Consider the following 16481-nt stretch of genomic DNA (forward strand, 5'->3'; position numbering starts at 1 on the left):
CCCTAACTCCAGGTTTTGACGAAGATACTTGTGCAAAGACAAAGCCAGCACACCCTCTGATAGGATAAACATGTTATGTCACCAACTGAGCTTTCTGATTTTGAAGATGGTTAATATGTAACCAGCTGAAATGGTCTTCATTATCCACTCTCAGGAACTACATGAAGCTCCTATGTTCACTTTTCACAGGCAATGTGAACTAAGTGTACAAATGGTACAATTAGAGGACTTATATTCAGTTTCTGGCAAGCACTACAGCAATACAAGGGAAAACATTTGTTTCTATTTACTTTTATTTAGGCCCATCAACCTCCTAATCCTAATTTTTCTCAATTCCCAAATATTCCTTCTTTGTTCTTAATATCATGTGCTTTCCTATATTTTTCTCCCCTACTTTCTTTTCCATGAAGTGCTTTTCTTTTTTCCTTACTTTTTCTCTCTTACCCCTTTACCTCAGCTTTCTAGCGGCAAGTATTTGCTAAATACTTCAAAGCTGTATGGAACTTGTCCGAGTTGTGTGCTCTCTGTTCTGTCAAGGACTCGCTACTCAGATAACCTAACTCCTTTTTTTTTTCTGGAAACGCTGATGGCTGCTGTTCCACAGCAAAGCCCAAAGCAGATCTGAAATAGACTCTTCCTCAGCCATTAGGATTCGAAATATAAACACTAGCATGGTAAGGTTTACAATTTTAAAGCTCTGTTACATATCACATCTTGTATAAAACTACCCCATGAAGGTGAGAGTACAGATGTTACCACCCCCCCCATTTATTGCTGAAGAATTTGAGTGGAGCTCAGAGCAGTTAATGGGGTTTTCCAGGCCCCCATGGTTCAATCAGAAACAGGACCCAGGTGTCCTGGCAACTGACCAGCCCAGTCACTTTTTTCCCCTCCAGCTTATTTTCCCTTTCCCCAAGAGACGAAGGCTCTATCTTGGTGAAAGGGGATTTTAATAATACTTTCCTCTTTATCTATGAGTATACCAAAAGTGGTGTTCCTCCATCCATGTTCTTAATACCTCCACTCCATACATCCTCAAAGGCCCCCCACCAGGGTTATCCCTTCTCACTGCACAGCCTCTCCCCTTTCCCTTGCTCCTCCCACTCAGCATTTATAGAGGCAGCATTTCATTTCAACGTGTTCAAATCTCTCTCCTCTTAAAGAAATCTTCCTTTCACCTGACATCTCTGCCAAGTACTGCCCTACCATTTCTCTCCCCTCAGACAAACCCTGCAAAACCAGCTCCAGTTCCTCACATTCCCCTCACGCCTTAAGCAGCTTCTGCCCTACACCAACACTGACAGTGCGCTTGTCCCTAAATCCAGCAGAAAAATTAGCAACCTGGTCATCGATTTCACAGTGGCATGTGACGTGAACAGCCAGGAATTTGTCAGTAACAACCGTTACAGATCATCTTTGTAATTTACGGTGGGGCATCAGATGAATGGTATTAACATTAGTCTCTCTTGTTTTAAGTAATCAATTTTGCAAATAAGCATTCAGTTATTTCTGGCTTCTTAAAAACAATTTAAATTCTGTTATATTTTGAATCAATACATCACAAAATTATGCAGTCATTTGTAATTGTTTAAAATTTTGTATGCTATAAACATTGATATCTTGGTATAAAGCCACAATTACTCTGAACTAGTAAAAATCTTCTGTTGACTATCCCCTTATTAAAATGAACCCTTCTCTGAGACTCAAGACCCCACACTCTCCTGCTTGTGTTTCTCCCTGTCTGGGCCCTTCTTCTTCCATTTGGGTACCCCTGACCATCGTCTAGACAAGGGTGTTCCCTGTGAATCTGTCTTGAGCTCTTTTCTCTTTTCATCACTATATTCTACTTGGGTATTATTATCCATTTCCATGGCATCAGCTCTCCCAATAAACTGATAAATCTCTAGTCTGTATAAGTAGACCAGATTCAGCAAACTAGTGGCATTCAGACCATTTTAACTTTAACCTACAATAAGAAATTTTGTATATTTTTAATAGGCAGTTCACAATGTAACACTATAATCATATTTTCACAATGTAACTGCTACATTGTGACCCAGGCCATACAGAGTTAAGGATAGAGAAGGTTGAGATAGAAATACCGACAAAGAGAAAGTTATGAAGTAGGTTTCAGTGCTATAACAAACACACCTCAAAATATAAAGGCTTGACTAAGAGAATGTATTTCTGTCTCACATGAAAGTCCAAACCAAAGGAGCCTTTTCTGTCTTGCTTGTTGCTCTGCCTTCCTTGGCACCTGGCTTGCATCGTATGCTCTATGATAGAAGCTCTGACAACAGTCATCACGTCCACACTCCAGCAGGGGAGGGAAGAAAGGGGAAGCACAGAACTTTACTCTTCTTTTGTAAGTCATGAACTAAAAGTGGCGTATAGCACTTCCACGCACACTCCAATCACCAGAACTTAGTCATATGCCACACTCAGCTTGAAGGGAGAAGGCTAGGAAATAAGTCATTAACCAGGCAGTCTGCACCCAGAACTCATGAGTTCTATTATTAAAAGCAGAATTGGAGAAGTAGTAACAGGAAACAACCAACAGTCTCTGCTGGATATATGTGAAACAGATATTTCCTAAATTAGTATTTTCACTTATTCTGTCTGACACACTATATTTTCTATTTTATTACATTATATTTCATTTTTTTTAAATCCTGGCCATGACTCACACACAGGTCATGATACCATAACTCACTGTAGATAATGACCCATAATTTGGAAAACATTGCTCTAAGCCTATTATGTCCAATAGCCTTTAGCCACAGGGGACTACTGAACACTTGAAATATGGCCAGCCTAAATTGATCTATGTTATAAATGTAAAATCCAAACCGGATTGTAGACTAAGTATGAAAAAAAAGAATTTAAAAGTTCTCCTTAACAATTTAATATTGACTAAATATTGAAATTATCATAATCTATATATATTGCATTAAATAAAATACATTATTAAAATTAATTTAATCTGTTTGCTTCATTTTTTAATGTGGCTACTAGAAAATTGAAAATTACATAGGAGGCTCATGTTATATTCCTATTAGATCCACATTGCTCTAAGCTCTAGATCCAAATGTTAAACTGCCTATGAATATTAATACTTGAATATCCCACAAGCGCTTTCTAAAACTACACTCTTTATCTTCCCAGCTCTCAGCGCTGTCCTCCCTCTGCTCTGACCAATCTCAGTTTCACTTACTCAGCTTAAAGGCAATGCAATTCACTCAGTGACAAGCCAAGAAAGTCAAAAGGCACATTTTCCTTTATTCCTCACATTCATACATTCACTGAATATTATAACATTACTTCTTAAATATGATAGAAATCTGTAACCTCTTTCCAAATCCCACCATACCCTAGTTCAAAATACCATCAGCTCTCACCTACATTCTCACACCAACTCCCATGGGTCTTCCTGGATTGCCTCCTTCCAATGGGTCTTCCAAATTTCAGTAAAAGTGATTTTCCCGGGAAGCAAACCTGAAGTCAATCCACTAATTACTCACTCAAATAGCTTAATATTTTCAAGTTCTTTTCTTATTTGAAGATGAATTTCTTTACTACCCTTCTAAATGTACAGGTATTCACTCTCTACCAAATACATTTTATTTCACAGAATATGCCATGATTATTCTCACTTCTTAGGTCTTTGCATATGTCATTCCTGTGCTTAGAATGCTCTTTTTATCTCCTTCTTCTGGCTAACCACTACGCATACTATAGAGCTTAATTTACATTTTGCTCTCCCCCAAACTGCTTTCCAAGGTCACTAGTCTGGATGACGTGCCCGTCTTAGATGCTCCCAGAGGATCCTGAACTTCAATAATAATGTTTGGATAGTATATTTTTATTGCTTATTTTTCTGTCTGTTCTCACATCCACAAGAATGTAAAACCTTTTAGTGCATATCTGTTTCTACTTATTTGACCATTCTATCTCTAGGATTGTGCATGGTGTCTAGCTCTAGTAGGATCAATAAATACTTACAAAACAACCAAATAGCCACATGAATGGATGGATGAATTGATACAGGCATGGATGGATGGATTAATGAAATTGTTTATATGACTTAAAGATTGCAGAGGAGTATCATATTTAGAAGACAGTAAAGAAATTTGTTTGCAAATTAGATGGTAAAGGCAACTGAGATCTTTGTTAGGCATGGTAGGTCAAAGCTTGTTTTGAGGTCCTGTTACTTCTCCATTAATCTTTTCACTTTATTTATTTATTTATTTTATTTGAAGATATTAGGGGGGTATAGATTTTTCTGATATATGGCTTGAGTCAGGGCTATAAATGTGCCTTCACCCAAATAATGTTCACTGCACACATTAGGTGGGTTTTTGCCCTTTTCCTCCTCTTCTCTGTCCCCTGCTTGATTTCCAATGATTTTACTTTCTTTTGTGTCCTTCTATGCCCATCAGTTAGTTCCAATTTATTAGAGAGTACATGTGGTGCTTGTTTTTCCATTCTTAAGATACTTCACTTAGGATAATGGTCTCCAATTCCTTCCAAATTTCTGCAAAAGGCATTAATTCATCCTTTTTTATGTCTGAGTAGTACTCCATCAACCCGTGTCCATCAATTCATGAGTGGATTGACAAAATGCAGTATATGTATATCTTTTCACTTTCTTAAAACAGGAAATTATTTTCTATTATCATTCTTCCGGGGCCTGGCTCTTCATCTGCAATCCAGTAATATCCCTATGGTCAAAACCTACCGGCTTAATCCAATATTATTTTCATACAGGACCACTGAATTCTGAAAGGGCTTCAACATTTAAGGTAAGCATGTCTAATGGAGGCACCCTGACTTATAGGAAAATATCTATTTTGAGCTTGCCCAGTGTTGCTCAAATTGTAGTCTCCCTGGCCAACCATTCATACAAGAGATGTGAGAAGAAACATAAAAGGCATTGTGGGGGGTTGTGAGGGAGCGAGAGAGAGAGGAGAGTTGAAAAGCTGATCTGCTGCTTTACAGTAAAACCCAGAGAAAGTGAGCACTAACGGGAATGTGGTTTTATCCCTCCAGGAATTCTATTTAGCCCGCCAGGAATTAACTTTGACTACAAATAGGTCATCAATGATCCTTTCAGAGAATGTTCAGAGACCTCAACTTTGTTTAGAGACCTTGTGTGGGTGGAACTTCCTGTTTGCACAGAGAGCAGCATAAAGCCCAGTTGCTCTGAGGAGTGTTTGGGACCAGACCAATTGTAGGGAGTAGGGTACAATACAGTCTGGTCTCCTCCGGTCCCTTCTCCCTGCGCAGCATGGGGAAGAACAAACTCCTTCATTCAAGTCTTGTTATTCTCCTCCTGGTTCTCCTGCCCACAGATGCCTCAGTCTCTGCAAAACCGTGAGTTCCACACACAGCATGAAGCACGAACTTTAAGAGTCGTTTCCTTTGTTTCAGATTCTCCTTTTTATTATTCATCTGCCTCTCCTGTGAAACTGTCCTCTCCTTCATCTCTAAGTTTCCTTCCAACCAGGGGAGTTTGTAAATCTAGTTTATTCATTCTTCCCTTATTCTTAACCATTTTTCTCCAACTCTCTGGATCTCTGAATCTCTAAATTTCCTGGTGATACGTAAAGCCTCTCTAAGGGGCATCAGAAATTGATACTTTTTTTTTTAAAGGAATCAGTTTTTCAGATCTTCGTGTTCATATTGCTCTGCTTGAGACCATGCTATTTATCCTTTCTTACCTCCCCTTTCTTAATTGCCCATATTCTGTTTTATAAAATAAAGAGAAACTTCTCCCCCAACCATATCTTACCATGGATCATTGTCCTGGAGTATAAAAATCTCCAGGGTGCAAAATAAAGGAAAAATTTGAAATACTGGTATTGGTGTTGAGAAAAGCAAAGGACTCTCATGACAAGAGAGAAAATCCTTTTGGAGATCAGGTGATGATGAATTCTTTGTTTCAAGAAAATTGAAGGAGGAACTAAAGGAAATACCAGCTGATAGGTGATTAGAAGCAATTCCTGGTAATAGGGTACTGGCTGAATTTGGGCAAGTAGTGTAAAAGAATTTACAAGTGGTGGCAATAATACTATTCTTTTACCTGCCATTTATACTTTTATGTGAACAATTCTTCTCAGGACTTAAATCTACACAAAACAAAAATAGTAACAAAATTAATGTTAGACCTTGTTTTATTCTTGCAATAAGTAATATCCATCCATGGATGCATAAATTCACCAGGAAAAAAACAACTCATCATTCTCACTAAAGATGTGCTTCAGAATTATTTTTATTTTAATTTTATATCTAATAGTCATGAAACATACTTTGTAATGTATTTATTTTGTTTTGATCAGTTGTATACAAGCACTTTTGTAAATAACTCAATCAGAAGAAAATGTCTAATATTTACAAATTTATTGTCACATTATCTTTGTAAGAGGAGTTAAAATTAAATTTATCTACCCACCTGTAATATTTTATATATATATATATGTACATATACTTGTTAGTAAAAAAGTAAGAGTGATCCATAAAATATTCTGAAGCACAAAAATCTTAGGATAAACTTCTATATGGTAAGAGGCATGGAAATTCAAGTTCAAGGAGGAAAAAAAAGGAAGGATGTTAAGAAACTGACCATTACACAAAGAACTTTTTAATGTTTTTAAGTAAATGATATTAGGTATCTTATCACTATAATATTTAAGATTCCATGGGAAACTTGTAAAAGTAATCAAAGTTTTAATTTAACATATCATCAGAAATAATATCTTTTGCTATTATTTAAAACTGGTTTTAAAAATAGAGGTTTACTTGAGAATATATAAGACGTGCAGATGTTCAAAAATTATTTTAGGAGTTCTGTGAACAAAAATATGTAAAAACTGCAGAGTCAATCTTAGATTATATATCAGGATAATGAGAATGTTTCTGTCCTGCTCATGAGTTAGCAAGATCTAAGTTCAATCACTAGAGGATCATTTTTGGATGGAACCATTGTCTAAATATGAGTTGAAAGGCAAATATTTAAAATGCAAACATCCACGGTTAGGTAACACTCTAAGACTTTATGAGTTGCTAACCACAACTGAGACTTTAAACTAATGACTCACTTTCTTTGGGGCTTAGATTCCGTATCTGTGAGGTAGAAGCAAGTACTTGCCATATAATTTCACAGAGTAGTTGAGTTATATGTATATATGCATATTTTCTTCTTTTTTAATGGAAGTTTTATAATTTGATTGGCTTTTCAGTGTTCACATGCCTGAGAGCTTGCTTGCTTTTTGCAGCAATCCTAAGGTAAAAGAAATTACATGAATAAATGTAACTGACATATTTTTTATTTGAATTCAGATGCTCGTGTATTAGGATTCCTTAAAGTGAAGTATGCCTACAAATTTTATTCTTTTAAGGCCTACCTCAAGTAAAATGTTCACTGCCACACCATGTGATGGAAAGGGGAAATAATTCTTATGCGTGCCGTTCAACAGCAGAGTTTCATGCTCAGCAATCTGTCTTCTCTTAAAGTAGAACTGATGATGGTAACAATTATGATGGAAAACAGTGCTGTTGACAGCAGTGCCTCTCTTCTTGTCCTCTTCTCTATCTAACTGGACTCTCCCACTCCCAGACACTATATGGTGCTGGTCCCCTCCCTGCTCCACACTGAGACCTCTGAGAAGGGCTGCGTCCTCCTGAGCCACCTGAATGAGACAGTCACTGTACGTGCTTTCTTGGAGTCTCTCAGGGAAAACAGGAGCCTCTTCACTGACCTGGTGGCAGAGAAGGACTTATTCCACTGTGTCTCCTTCACTGTGAGTGTGGCCGTTTGAATTTATATATTCAGTTCTATTGGTGAAGGTCTTAGGGATCCAGTATTCAGTAAAGATAAGGGTTTGGGAGGCTAGTACAAAATTCAAGAAGGAATTGAAATGCAGCAACTAAGCATAGAAATTAAATGCAGCCAGAGCAGGGTGGCTCACACCTGTAATCCCAGAGCCTGGGGAGGCTGATGCAGGAGGATCGCTTGAGGCCAGGAGTTCAAGAACAGCATAGGCAACACAGTGAGACCCCGTCTCTACAGAAACAAAAATTAAAAATTAGCTGGGCGTGGTAGCTCGTGCGTGTGGTCCCAGCTACTCAGGGATGCTGAGGCTAGAAGATCACTTGAGCCCTGGAATTCGAGGTTGCAGTGAGATTGTGCCACTGCACTCCAGCCTGAGTGACAAGGCAAGACCCTGTCTCAAATAAATAAATAAATAAAATTAAAAGCGATGTATGGATCAATTTAATGATTAAAAAAAAAACACCCTATTAGCCAGAAAGAACAAAAAAGAGAGTATGCACTAAACAAAGAGAAAAGATGACTTTTTAAAAGTATTAATAAAAGTGGAGAAAACCTAAATAAAGCAAACTAGGCCCAGAATCAACATGAGCTGCTCCTTGCAGGCTGAGAGGAATGCATCACTCCACACTCTAAGAGTAAAAATTATAGAAATTACTCCAAGAAAATGTCTACTATGTCTTCAGAGTGGCCCATGTGTGAGATGTTTACAGCCTAGTGCCAATTAAATATATAGCTTTTTACGTAGCCTTCAGACATGCTTCTCCCATGCCCTTTTGGCGTATAACATTGACTTGGTAAAGCTCAGCGTATAATTGAATCAAGACTGTATTTTCTGGGCTATACGAACATGTGAGTCTCAGTCATAACCTGTCTTACTGAAGTATTTTCCTCCACCTTGTGTTCTGGCTTCCCATGTGTAAAACAGCAAGAGTCATTCCCTCCCATGCCAGCTTTCCCTGACGAGAGTGCAGGAGTGAAATTAGGGCAAGATCTCGGGGAGGAGTGGAGCAGAGAACGGCATTGGAGACGTGGGAGGCTGAATGGGCTCTCAGGATCTCTGCTGTGTTGCAGGTCCCGCGGTCCTTGTCCAGTGAGGAGGTGATGTTCCTCACCATCCAAGTGAAAGGACCGACCCAGGAATTCAACAGGCGGACCACAGTGATGGTTAAAAACAAAGAGAGTCTGGTGTTTGTCCAGACAGACAAAGCTATCTACAAACCAGAGCAGACAGGTATGAGGAAGCCTACAGTGAGGACAACCTCAAAGACAAAGACCTTCCTACCCTGGATATTCCCCGAAGCTCCTATAATCTTGGTTCCTTAATTGCTTGTCTTACCAGCCTCTAGGCCTAGTTTAGGGTTCGGGGACTCATGGAAAATATTTCCATTTCAGTGAAATTTCGTGTTGTCTCATTGGATGAAGATTTTCACCCCCTGAATGAGTTGGTGAGTCTCCTATTATCTACATAAAGTTATTATTATCTATATAATGGCAGGGGGCCTACTTTTAGTGTTGCAGGGAGGACCAGGGAAAGGACAAATCAGGTATCACTAACAGTAATTCTGGCATTACAAGGCATGGGATCCTCATTTACGACATTATCCCAGGTCAAAAGAGTAGGTAATTCTTTCTGTCTTTTGCACTAGTACTCAGTTGGTTGTCACACAATTAAACTTACTCTATAGATAGTTCTCAGTTAGGAATATTAGAAAGATACACTAAATAATCAACATAGATAAGCCATCAGAGGACCTAAACTGAAATAGCTTTTCAGAGATTTAGACTTTTTCTAAACACTTCTACCTAAACCTCTGCTATAAAGGAAGATGTGGGTAATCAGTTTGCTCCTCAAGATTAACCTTTGATACTTGTGATAAAAAAAGAATTCTTTCTATTACAATGCAAACATCAAACCAAAGTCTTCCTTTTTCTCTCCCAAATCTACTCCTCTACCACATTTTCCTATCTCAAAAAGAGGCAATTCTTCTCTTCTAGCTCCTAAAGCAAGAGATTGTGGTATAATCCTTCCTTCTCTTTCTCCCACACCCACATCCACTTCACCAGAGAATCATCTTGACTTAAAATATATCCAGACTACTTCTTACCACCTGAATTGCCACAACCTATTCCTGATCAATATCATCTCTAAACAAGATCACTGCAGTAATGTTGAAAGTGAGCTCCCAGCTTCTGTTCACACTCCTCTATCTAAAATCAAACGCCGCATCCATCATTCTGTCAGCTTAACCCAGCTTTATTTTTCTTCTTGGCATTTACTACCACCTGAGAGATGTACACAAAAGGCTTTCTTCCTATTTGTACATTCGTATTAAAATGTAAGTTCTGTTAAAAGAGACATATTGTTCTTTTGTGCATTGCTACGTTCTCAGCACCTAGAACAATGCACAGCACATGAGTAGGTACTTAATAACTATTAGTTTTAAAAATCAATAACCTTTTATAGCAGAGGAGCTATTTCCATTCTTCCTCATTCTTAGAATTACCTAAAAATTCTGTCACCCATACATCTGAACATGGTTGCATACAGTTTAATGTTTATTTCTTGATCTGTATAACTGCATGGCAAAAGAATGTTCTTCATTAAAATTCACTATAAGTACTTAAGTAATGTTAGTAAATCCCATTCCTAGTGAATGGCAGTGCATATATATATTTGTTTCTGATGGTCTGGTAAGTTCTTAACATTATTTATTAATTGCTTAAAATAGATTAATTAAAAGTTCTATAAAAGTTAACCTGGAATCTTTTGTGTTTTACCATAGAGAGAGTTATTCTACACAAATCTGCTTTGTTTATAAAAAGGATTTGGGAATATTTGAGAACAATTATAAACTCCTTTTTTGCTTTCTCCTTTCAGATTCCACTAGTATACATTCAGGTAAGCAACTTGAAACATTCCATAATTGGAACGAAAGCAACAAATTCAGGGAAAGTGTTCTTGAGAGGCTCTTCCAATATCTCAGAAATGTGTCATTAAGGGAGAAGCCTTCAGACTCACCTAGGATTGGATGTTTATAACTCACTCCCCTCTTTACCCCTCACCATGACCCCATTTGTTTTCTTTGTGGGTAACATAGGAGTTTTTTTTACCTTTCTTTTATTGTCTCCAATGATCTAGATGCTTTTGTAAGTGATAATTAATTTATCCATAGGACCCCAAAAGAAATCGCATCGCACAATGGCAGAATCTCCAGTTAGAGAGTGGCCTCAAGCAATTGTCCTTTGCCCTCTCATCAGAGCCCTTTCAGGGCTCCTACAAGGTGGTGGTACAGAAAGAATCAGGTGGAAACGTAGAGCATCCTTTCACTGTGGAGGAATTTGGTATGGATCATGGAAAATCATGCGCACTTTTTTCTTGTAGTTAAACATCTAGGGCCCAGAATTTGAGCTTATTTGGAGTCTTTCCCTTCCCTATGGGTGACACTGGGCTTGGAGTAGAACTAACTACATCTAACTCCCATGAGGACATCAATGATTTGTGAATAGGGCTTCATATAACTTGGTTATTTTTTATAGCAATAATGAATACTCCAAAAAATATACAACATCTTTATTTTAGTGGAGTCTTCCATAACTCATTAAGGATACAGTGATCTGTCATAATCCCTCTACCAAAATCTCCTTTTGAGAGTAAGATAGATGTCTTAGTCCCTTTAGTGTTTCTACAAAGGAATATCTGAGGCTGGGTAATTCATAAAGAAAAGAGATTAATTTGGTTCATAATTCTATTGGCTGCAAGACTGGGCATCTGGTAAAAGCCTCAGGCTGCTTCCACTCACAGCAGACAGCGAAGGGGAGCCAGTGTGTGCAGAGATCACATGGCAAGAGAAGAAGCCAGAGAAAGCAAGAGGGAAGGTGCCACGCTCTTTTTAACAACCAGCTCTTGTGGAAACAAACAGAGCAAGAAATCACTCAACACCCCAAATCTATTCATGAGGTGTCCATCCCCATGACCCAGATACCTCCTATTAGGCCCCCACCCTCCAACACTCGGATCAAATTTCAACATGAAGTTTGGGGGAACAAACATCCAAACTCCAGGAGTGGATACGGTTATATTGGAAAGTACCTTTTCAGAGACCTAAAATATAATTAAGAAATTGTTGCAGAGAATCTGAAAATATTAACACCCCCCAAATTGAAAACTAATCATGAACCTTCTGTATTGCTAATCAACAGTGCTTCCCAAGTTCGAAGTGCAAGTGACAGTGCCAAAGGTAATCACCATCTTGGAAGAAGAGATGAATGTGTCAGTGTGTGGCCTGTGAGTTGATTATTTTTCATCTTTTCAGAAGAATTATTTAAAAGACACTCACGATTTGGGATATTTTGGCTAGTTTCTCTAGGAGCAGTGGCAGCACAAACACTTTATTTTGGGATCATCTCCATCTATAGAATGTTCTTCTTCTGTTGCTTTTCTATTTTTCCTTCTTATTTTCTTTCATATCCTTATAAGTATTACTATAACTATCAGGAGGTGGGGAACTGTTTCTATAGAGGCTATGCTATTAGGATGGATTCTGAAAGTGACAAAACTGCAGGCACACGTACACCAAAACAAAAACAAAAACAACAACAGGATAGTGCTGAAGGTTAAAGTGACTTTCCCTTAACCAGAAGTAACCAAATATATATTAGAGAGATGATCAACACGTGGTTAAAGAGAAAATTCAGTCATCAACAGATCATTTATGTGACCTTGCACGTATAGTCAGAAAATGGCCTACATTCAGAATTTGTAGAGACAGGCATATAACCAAACCCCATCTAACTCATTGGTCTATCTAAGGCGTGTCACATACCTCTCTGCACTGCCGTTTTTACTGAGGAGACTGGACATGATCTTTCAGTATGGTCTCTTCAAGGCTCAAAAATTCATGTTTCTAAGATCTTGTGCTCCTATCCCTGGTAGCCCTGCAGTAGCACTAGCAGGAAGAGCAGGCAGAGTGAAGAAACCAGTCCTGCCTAAAGACCACATATGTAATGCACTTACTGCTCAGCTGGGGCCCTGCCCCAGGCTGTCTCAGAGCAATGGCCAGGTTCCTGGTCCCACGTAACTGGTGAGCCAATGCTCTTGCAAATAGAGATATAAAGGACATTTCAAATAGGGAGGGAAGCACAGTGATCATCTATGACATATTTATGGAACAATTCCATTTTTGTAAAAAGTAAGCAAGTAAAACTTGGTATAATTAAAGATGGCTGTACATGGGGAGAAGATGATGGAAGCAGAGACGCCATCATATTAATAGCTTGTATTCCTAGGTAGGCTTAGGTCATTCATTTCTTCTCTTTATTTTTGTTTTGTTGTTTTTATTTCAAAATATTAAGAGGGCACAAGTGTTTTTGTTACATGAATGAACTGAATAACACTGAGGTCAGGGCTTTTAATGTGCCTGTCACGAGAGTAGTGTATGTTGTACCCAATAGGTACGTTTATATCCTTCACCCCACTCCCGCCTTTCCCCCTTCTTAGTTTCCAATGTCCTTTATACCAACTATATGACCGTGTATACCCATAGGTTAGCACCCACTTTTTAGTGAGAACATATGTTTTTTTTTCCATTCCTGTGATACTTTGCTTAGGATAATGTTCTCCAGTTCCATTCAAGTTGCTGGAAAAGGCATTATTTCATTCCTTTTTATAGTTAAGTGATACTCCATGGTATATATATACATATATATACCACATTTTATTTTTCCACTCATAAACCATAGCCAAATATACTAAATGGGGAAAAATTAAAAGCATTCCCACTAAGAACTGGGACAAGAAAAGGATGCCCACTGTCACCACTTCTATTCAACATAGTACTGGAAGTCTTACCTAGAGCAATCAGGCAAAAGAAAGAAATAAAGGGCATCCAAATTGGGAAAGAGGAGTTCAAACTATCCCAGTTTTCCAATGATATGATCTTGTGTCTAGAAAACCCTAAATACTCCCCCCAGAAGACTCCTGGGATTGATAAATAAATTCAGCAAAGTCTCAGGTTACAAAATCAATGTACACAAATTGGTAGCATTTCTATATACTAATAACGGTCAAGCTGAGAGTCAAATAAAGTAATCAATAGCATTCACATTAACTATAGATAAAATAAAATACCTAGGAATATACCTAACCAAGGAAGCAAAGAATCTCTACAAGGAGGACAACTACAAACACAGATGACAGCAATCTTCTTTCATCGCACAAACAAATGGAAAAACATCCCACTCTCATGAATTACAAGAATCAACATTGTTAAAATATCCATACTGCTTGAAGTGATTTACAAATTCAATGCAATTCCCATCAAAATACCAATGTCATTTTCCACAGAACTAGATAAATTAATCCTAAGCTTTATATGGAACCACAAAAGAACGTGAATAGCCAAAACAATCTTATGCAAAAAGAAAAAATCTGGAGGCATCATATCACCTAACTTCAAATTATACCACAAGGCTATTGTAACCAAAATGGCATGGTATAGGTATAAAGATGTTTTTCTCTTAAGGACAGGTTTAGCTTTTGTATTAAGAAAGACATTTTCTAAGATAAAATTAAAAAGCAATCAAGGAAGAAAAAGATATGATAAAAAGAAGAATCTAGTAAATTTTAGCATGTTGCACTGGAGATTTCTAAAAGAGAAGAGTGATTAGTGACTCTTGCCCTCAATATTGTGTGATCCTTGCAGAGAGCAGAAGGAAGTACAGAGGGGGGATGTACGAAAGCTAAAGGGGAAATTTAAATATAAATAGGTAGGAAACAGGGATGATGTTCAATGTCTGCTTTGATTCATTTGGAAATGTTCTCATGACAGATACACCTATGGGAAGCCTGTCCCAGGACGTGTGACTGTGAACATCTGCAGAAAGTATAATAACCCTTCCACCTGCTTTGGTGAAGAGTCACAGGCATTCTGTGAGACATTTCATCAACAAGTAGGTTGAAAATTCTTCCTCCTAGGAAATAATAATAAAGGCTTTGTTGACAAGCAGTGAGTTGCAACATGGTGCTAACTCAGGAAGAGATTTCCATGCCAGCCATTGTAATTTTAAAAAATCATCAACTTAGCAAAATAGAAATTATTTCTTGTAATTGCCCATTGTCAATGTTCCAGAATGACAGAAGTTGAACTATCCAAAACCTCCTTGAGCATCAACTTCTACAAAGGAAGCAGAAAAAACATATACCTCTTAATTGCCTTGGCTGGTTAGAATGGCAGTTCTGCTCTCTTTCTGTGAGCAAGAACCTGTCACTTGGCCCCACCTAGATGCCAAGGAGGTGGAGAACACAGTTCCCAGATAGGTGGCCACTTCCCAACCACACCTGTATATCACAGGAGGAGGAATTAGACTTTGATGAGGACTTAGTTCTAATGGTTGATAGCAGAGTAGTGTGACTATAGTTAGTAACAATGTATTGTATATTTCAAAATAGCTAGTAGACAGAACTTGAAATGTTCTCAACAAATAAAAATGGTAAGTACTCCAGGTGATGGACATCCTAAATAACTTGACTTGATCATTACACATTCTACTCTTACAACAAAATATCAATGTACCCCATAAATATGTACAAATATTATGCCTCAATAAAAAGATTACCCGAAAATGTTTAAGCCATTTCTATCTCATTCTCTCTAGGGAATTTCAGATATGTGGGGATACACCTGTCAGTTATACACCTGTCACAACACATGATGTATTGTTGTGAAAGGTAATAATGTTTAGTCCCTAGAGAAAAAGTATTGTGTCCTCATCATAGAAAATACCAAGATTATGCTCTCCCAAAAAGAATCCCATCAGATTAACTGACCACTGATCTGTGCAGAATAATATATGCCGGTTTTGTATTTTATTTTCTTCCCTCTTAGCTGAACAGCCATGGCTGCTTCTCTCAGCAAGTAAACACCAAGGCCTTCCAGCTGAAGAGGCAAGGGTATAAAATGGAACTTCACGTGGAGGCCAATATCAAAGAAGAAGGAACAGGTTTGTATACCACATGGGTATGGGAGAAAAACAATGGACATCAATGTAACTTTTTAGTCAAATTATAAATTGTAAGGGAGGAGGTAGTATAAGAAGTTCAGGGACATCGCCCTTCCAAAAACAAATTTATTGTTTTTCTTCTTTTTCAGGAGTGGAATTAACTGGAGTAGGATCCACTGAAATCACAAGAATCATAACCAAACTCTCATTTGTGAAAGTAGACCCATACTTTAGACAAGGGATCCCTTTCTTTGGGCAGGTGAAGTATTTTACAGTTCACTGGTGAACCCATGTACTGTCACCTAATTAGTACAATAGGTGTAGTTTCTGCTTAAACCATAGCTGATTAATGTTATCAATTGATAAAACATTACAAAAGTTTGATTAATATAACCAAAGGGATAAAGCCACATAAAACTAGATGTGTTGCTGTGTAAATTTGTATATGAAATATATAAAATTGTTCTAAAGTCCTATCAAAATTAGTAGGATTTTTTAATCACCTTTGGAACAGTATTGTATGATATCACTCAATTTCCTTTTCATGGTTTACCATGCAGTCTCTGTTTTCAAGACATTTTCTCATAGGAATCTCGAATTTTATGTTGACCATTTATTTATACTATCCTTCTAACACTAACTTTGTAAGGAA

The 16481-nt window shown here is 37.8% G+C and overlaps 1 protein-coding gene across 1 annotated transcript in view; it reads left to right on the forward strand.

Moving 5' to 3' along the window:
* The first annotated feature begins 4973 nt into the window (after nt 1-4973).
* The window catches only part of A2M (alpha-2-macroglobulin), a 47923-nt gene continuing 36415 nt past the window's right edge, over nt 4974-16481 (forward strand). Inside the window, exons 1-10 of the mRNA XM_045554372.1 lie at nt 4974-5373; nt 7616-7799; nt 8903-9062; nt 9224-9276; nt 10710-10730; nt 11005-11173; nt 12032-12116; nt 14659-14779; nt 15715-15829; nt 15979-16088. Of these exons, the coding sequence (XP_045410328.1) occupies nt 5288-5373; nt 7616-7799; nt 8903-9062; nt 9224-9276; nt 10710-10730; nt 11005-11173; nt 12032-12116; nt 14659-14779; nt 15715-15829; nt 15979-16088 (1104 nt within the window). The 5' untranslated portion in view covers nt 4974-5287. The remainder of the gene's footprint in view (nt 5374-7615; nt 7800-8902; nt 9063-9223; nt 9277-10709; nt 10731-11004; nt 11174-12031; nt 12117-14658; nt 14780-15714; nt 15830-15978; nt 16089-16481) is intronic.

This window comes from Lemur catta, chromosome 6, assembly GCF_020740605.2.
Source record: "Lemur catta isolate mLemCat1 chromosome 6, mLemCat1.pri, whole genome shotgun sequence".
NCBI classification, from domain to species: Eukaryota; Metazoa; Chordata; class Mammalia; order Primates; family Lemuridae; genus Lemur; species Lemur catta.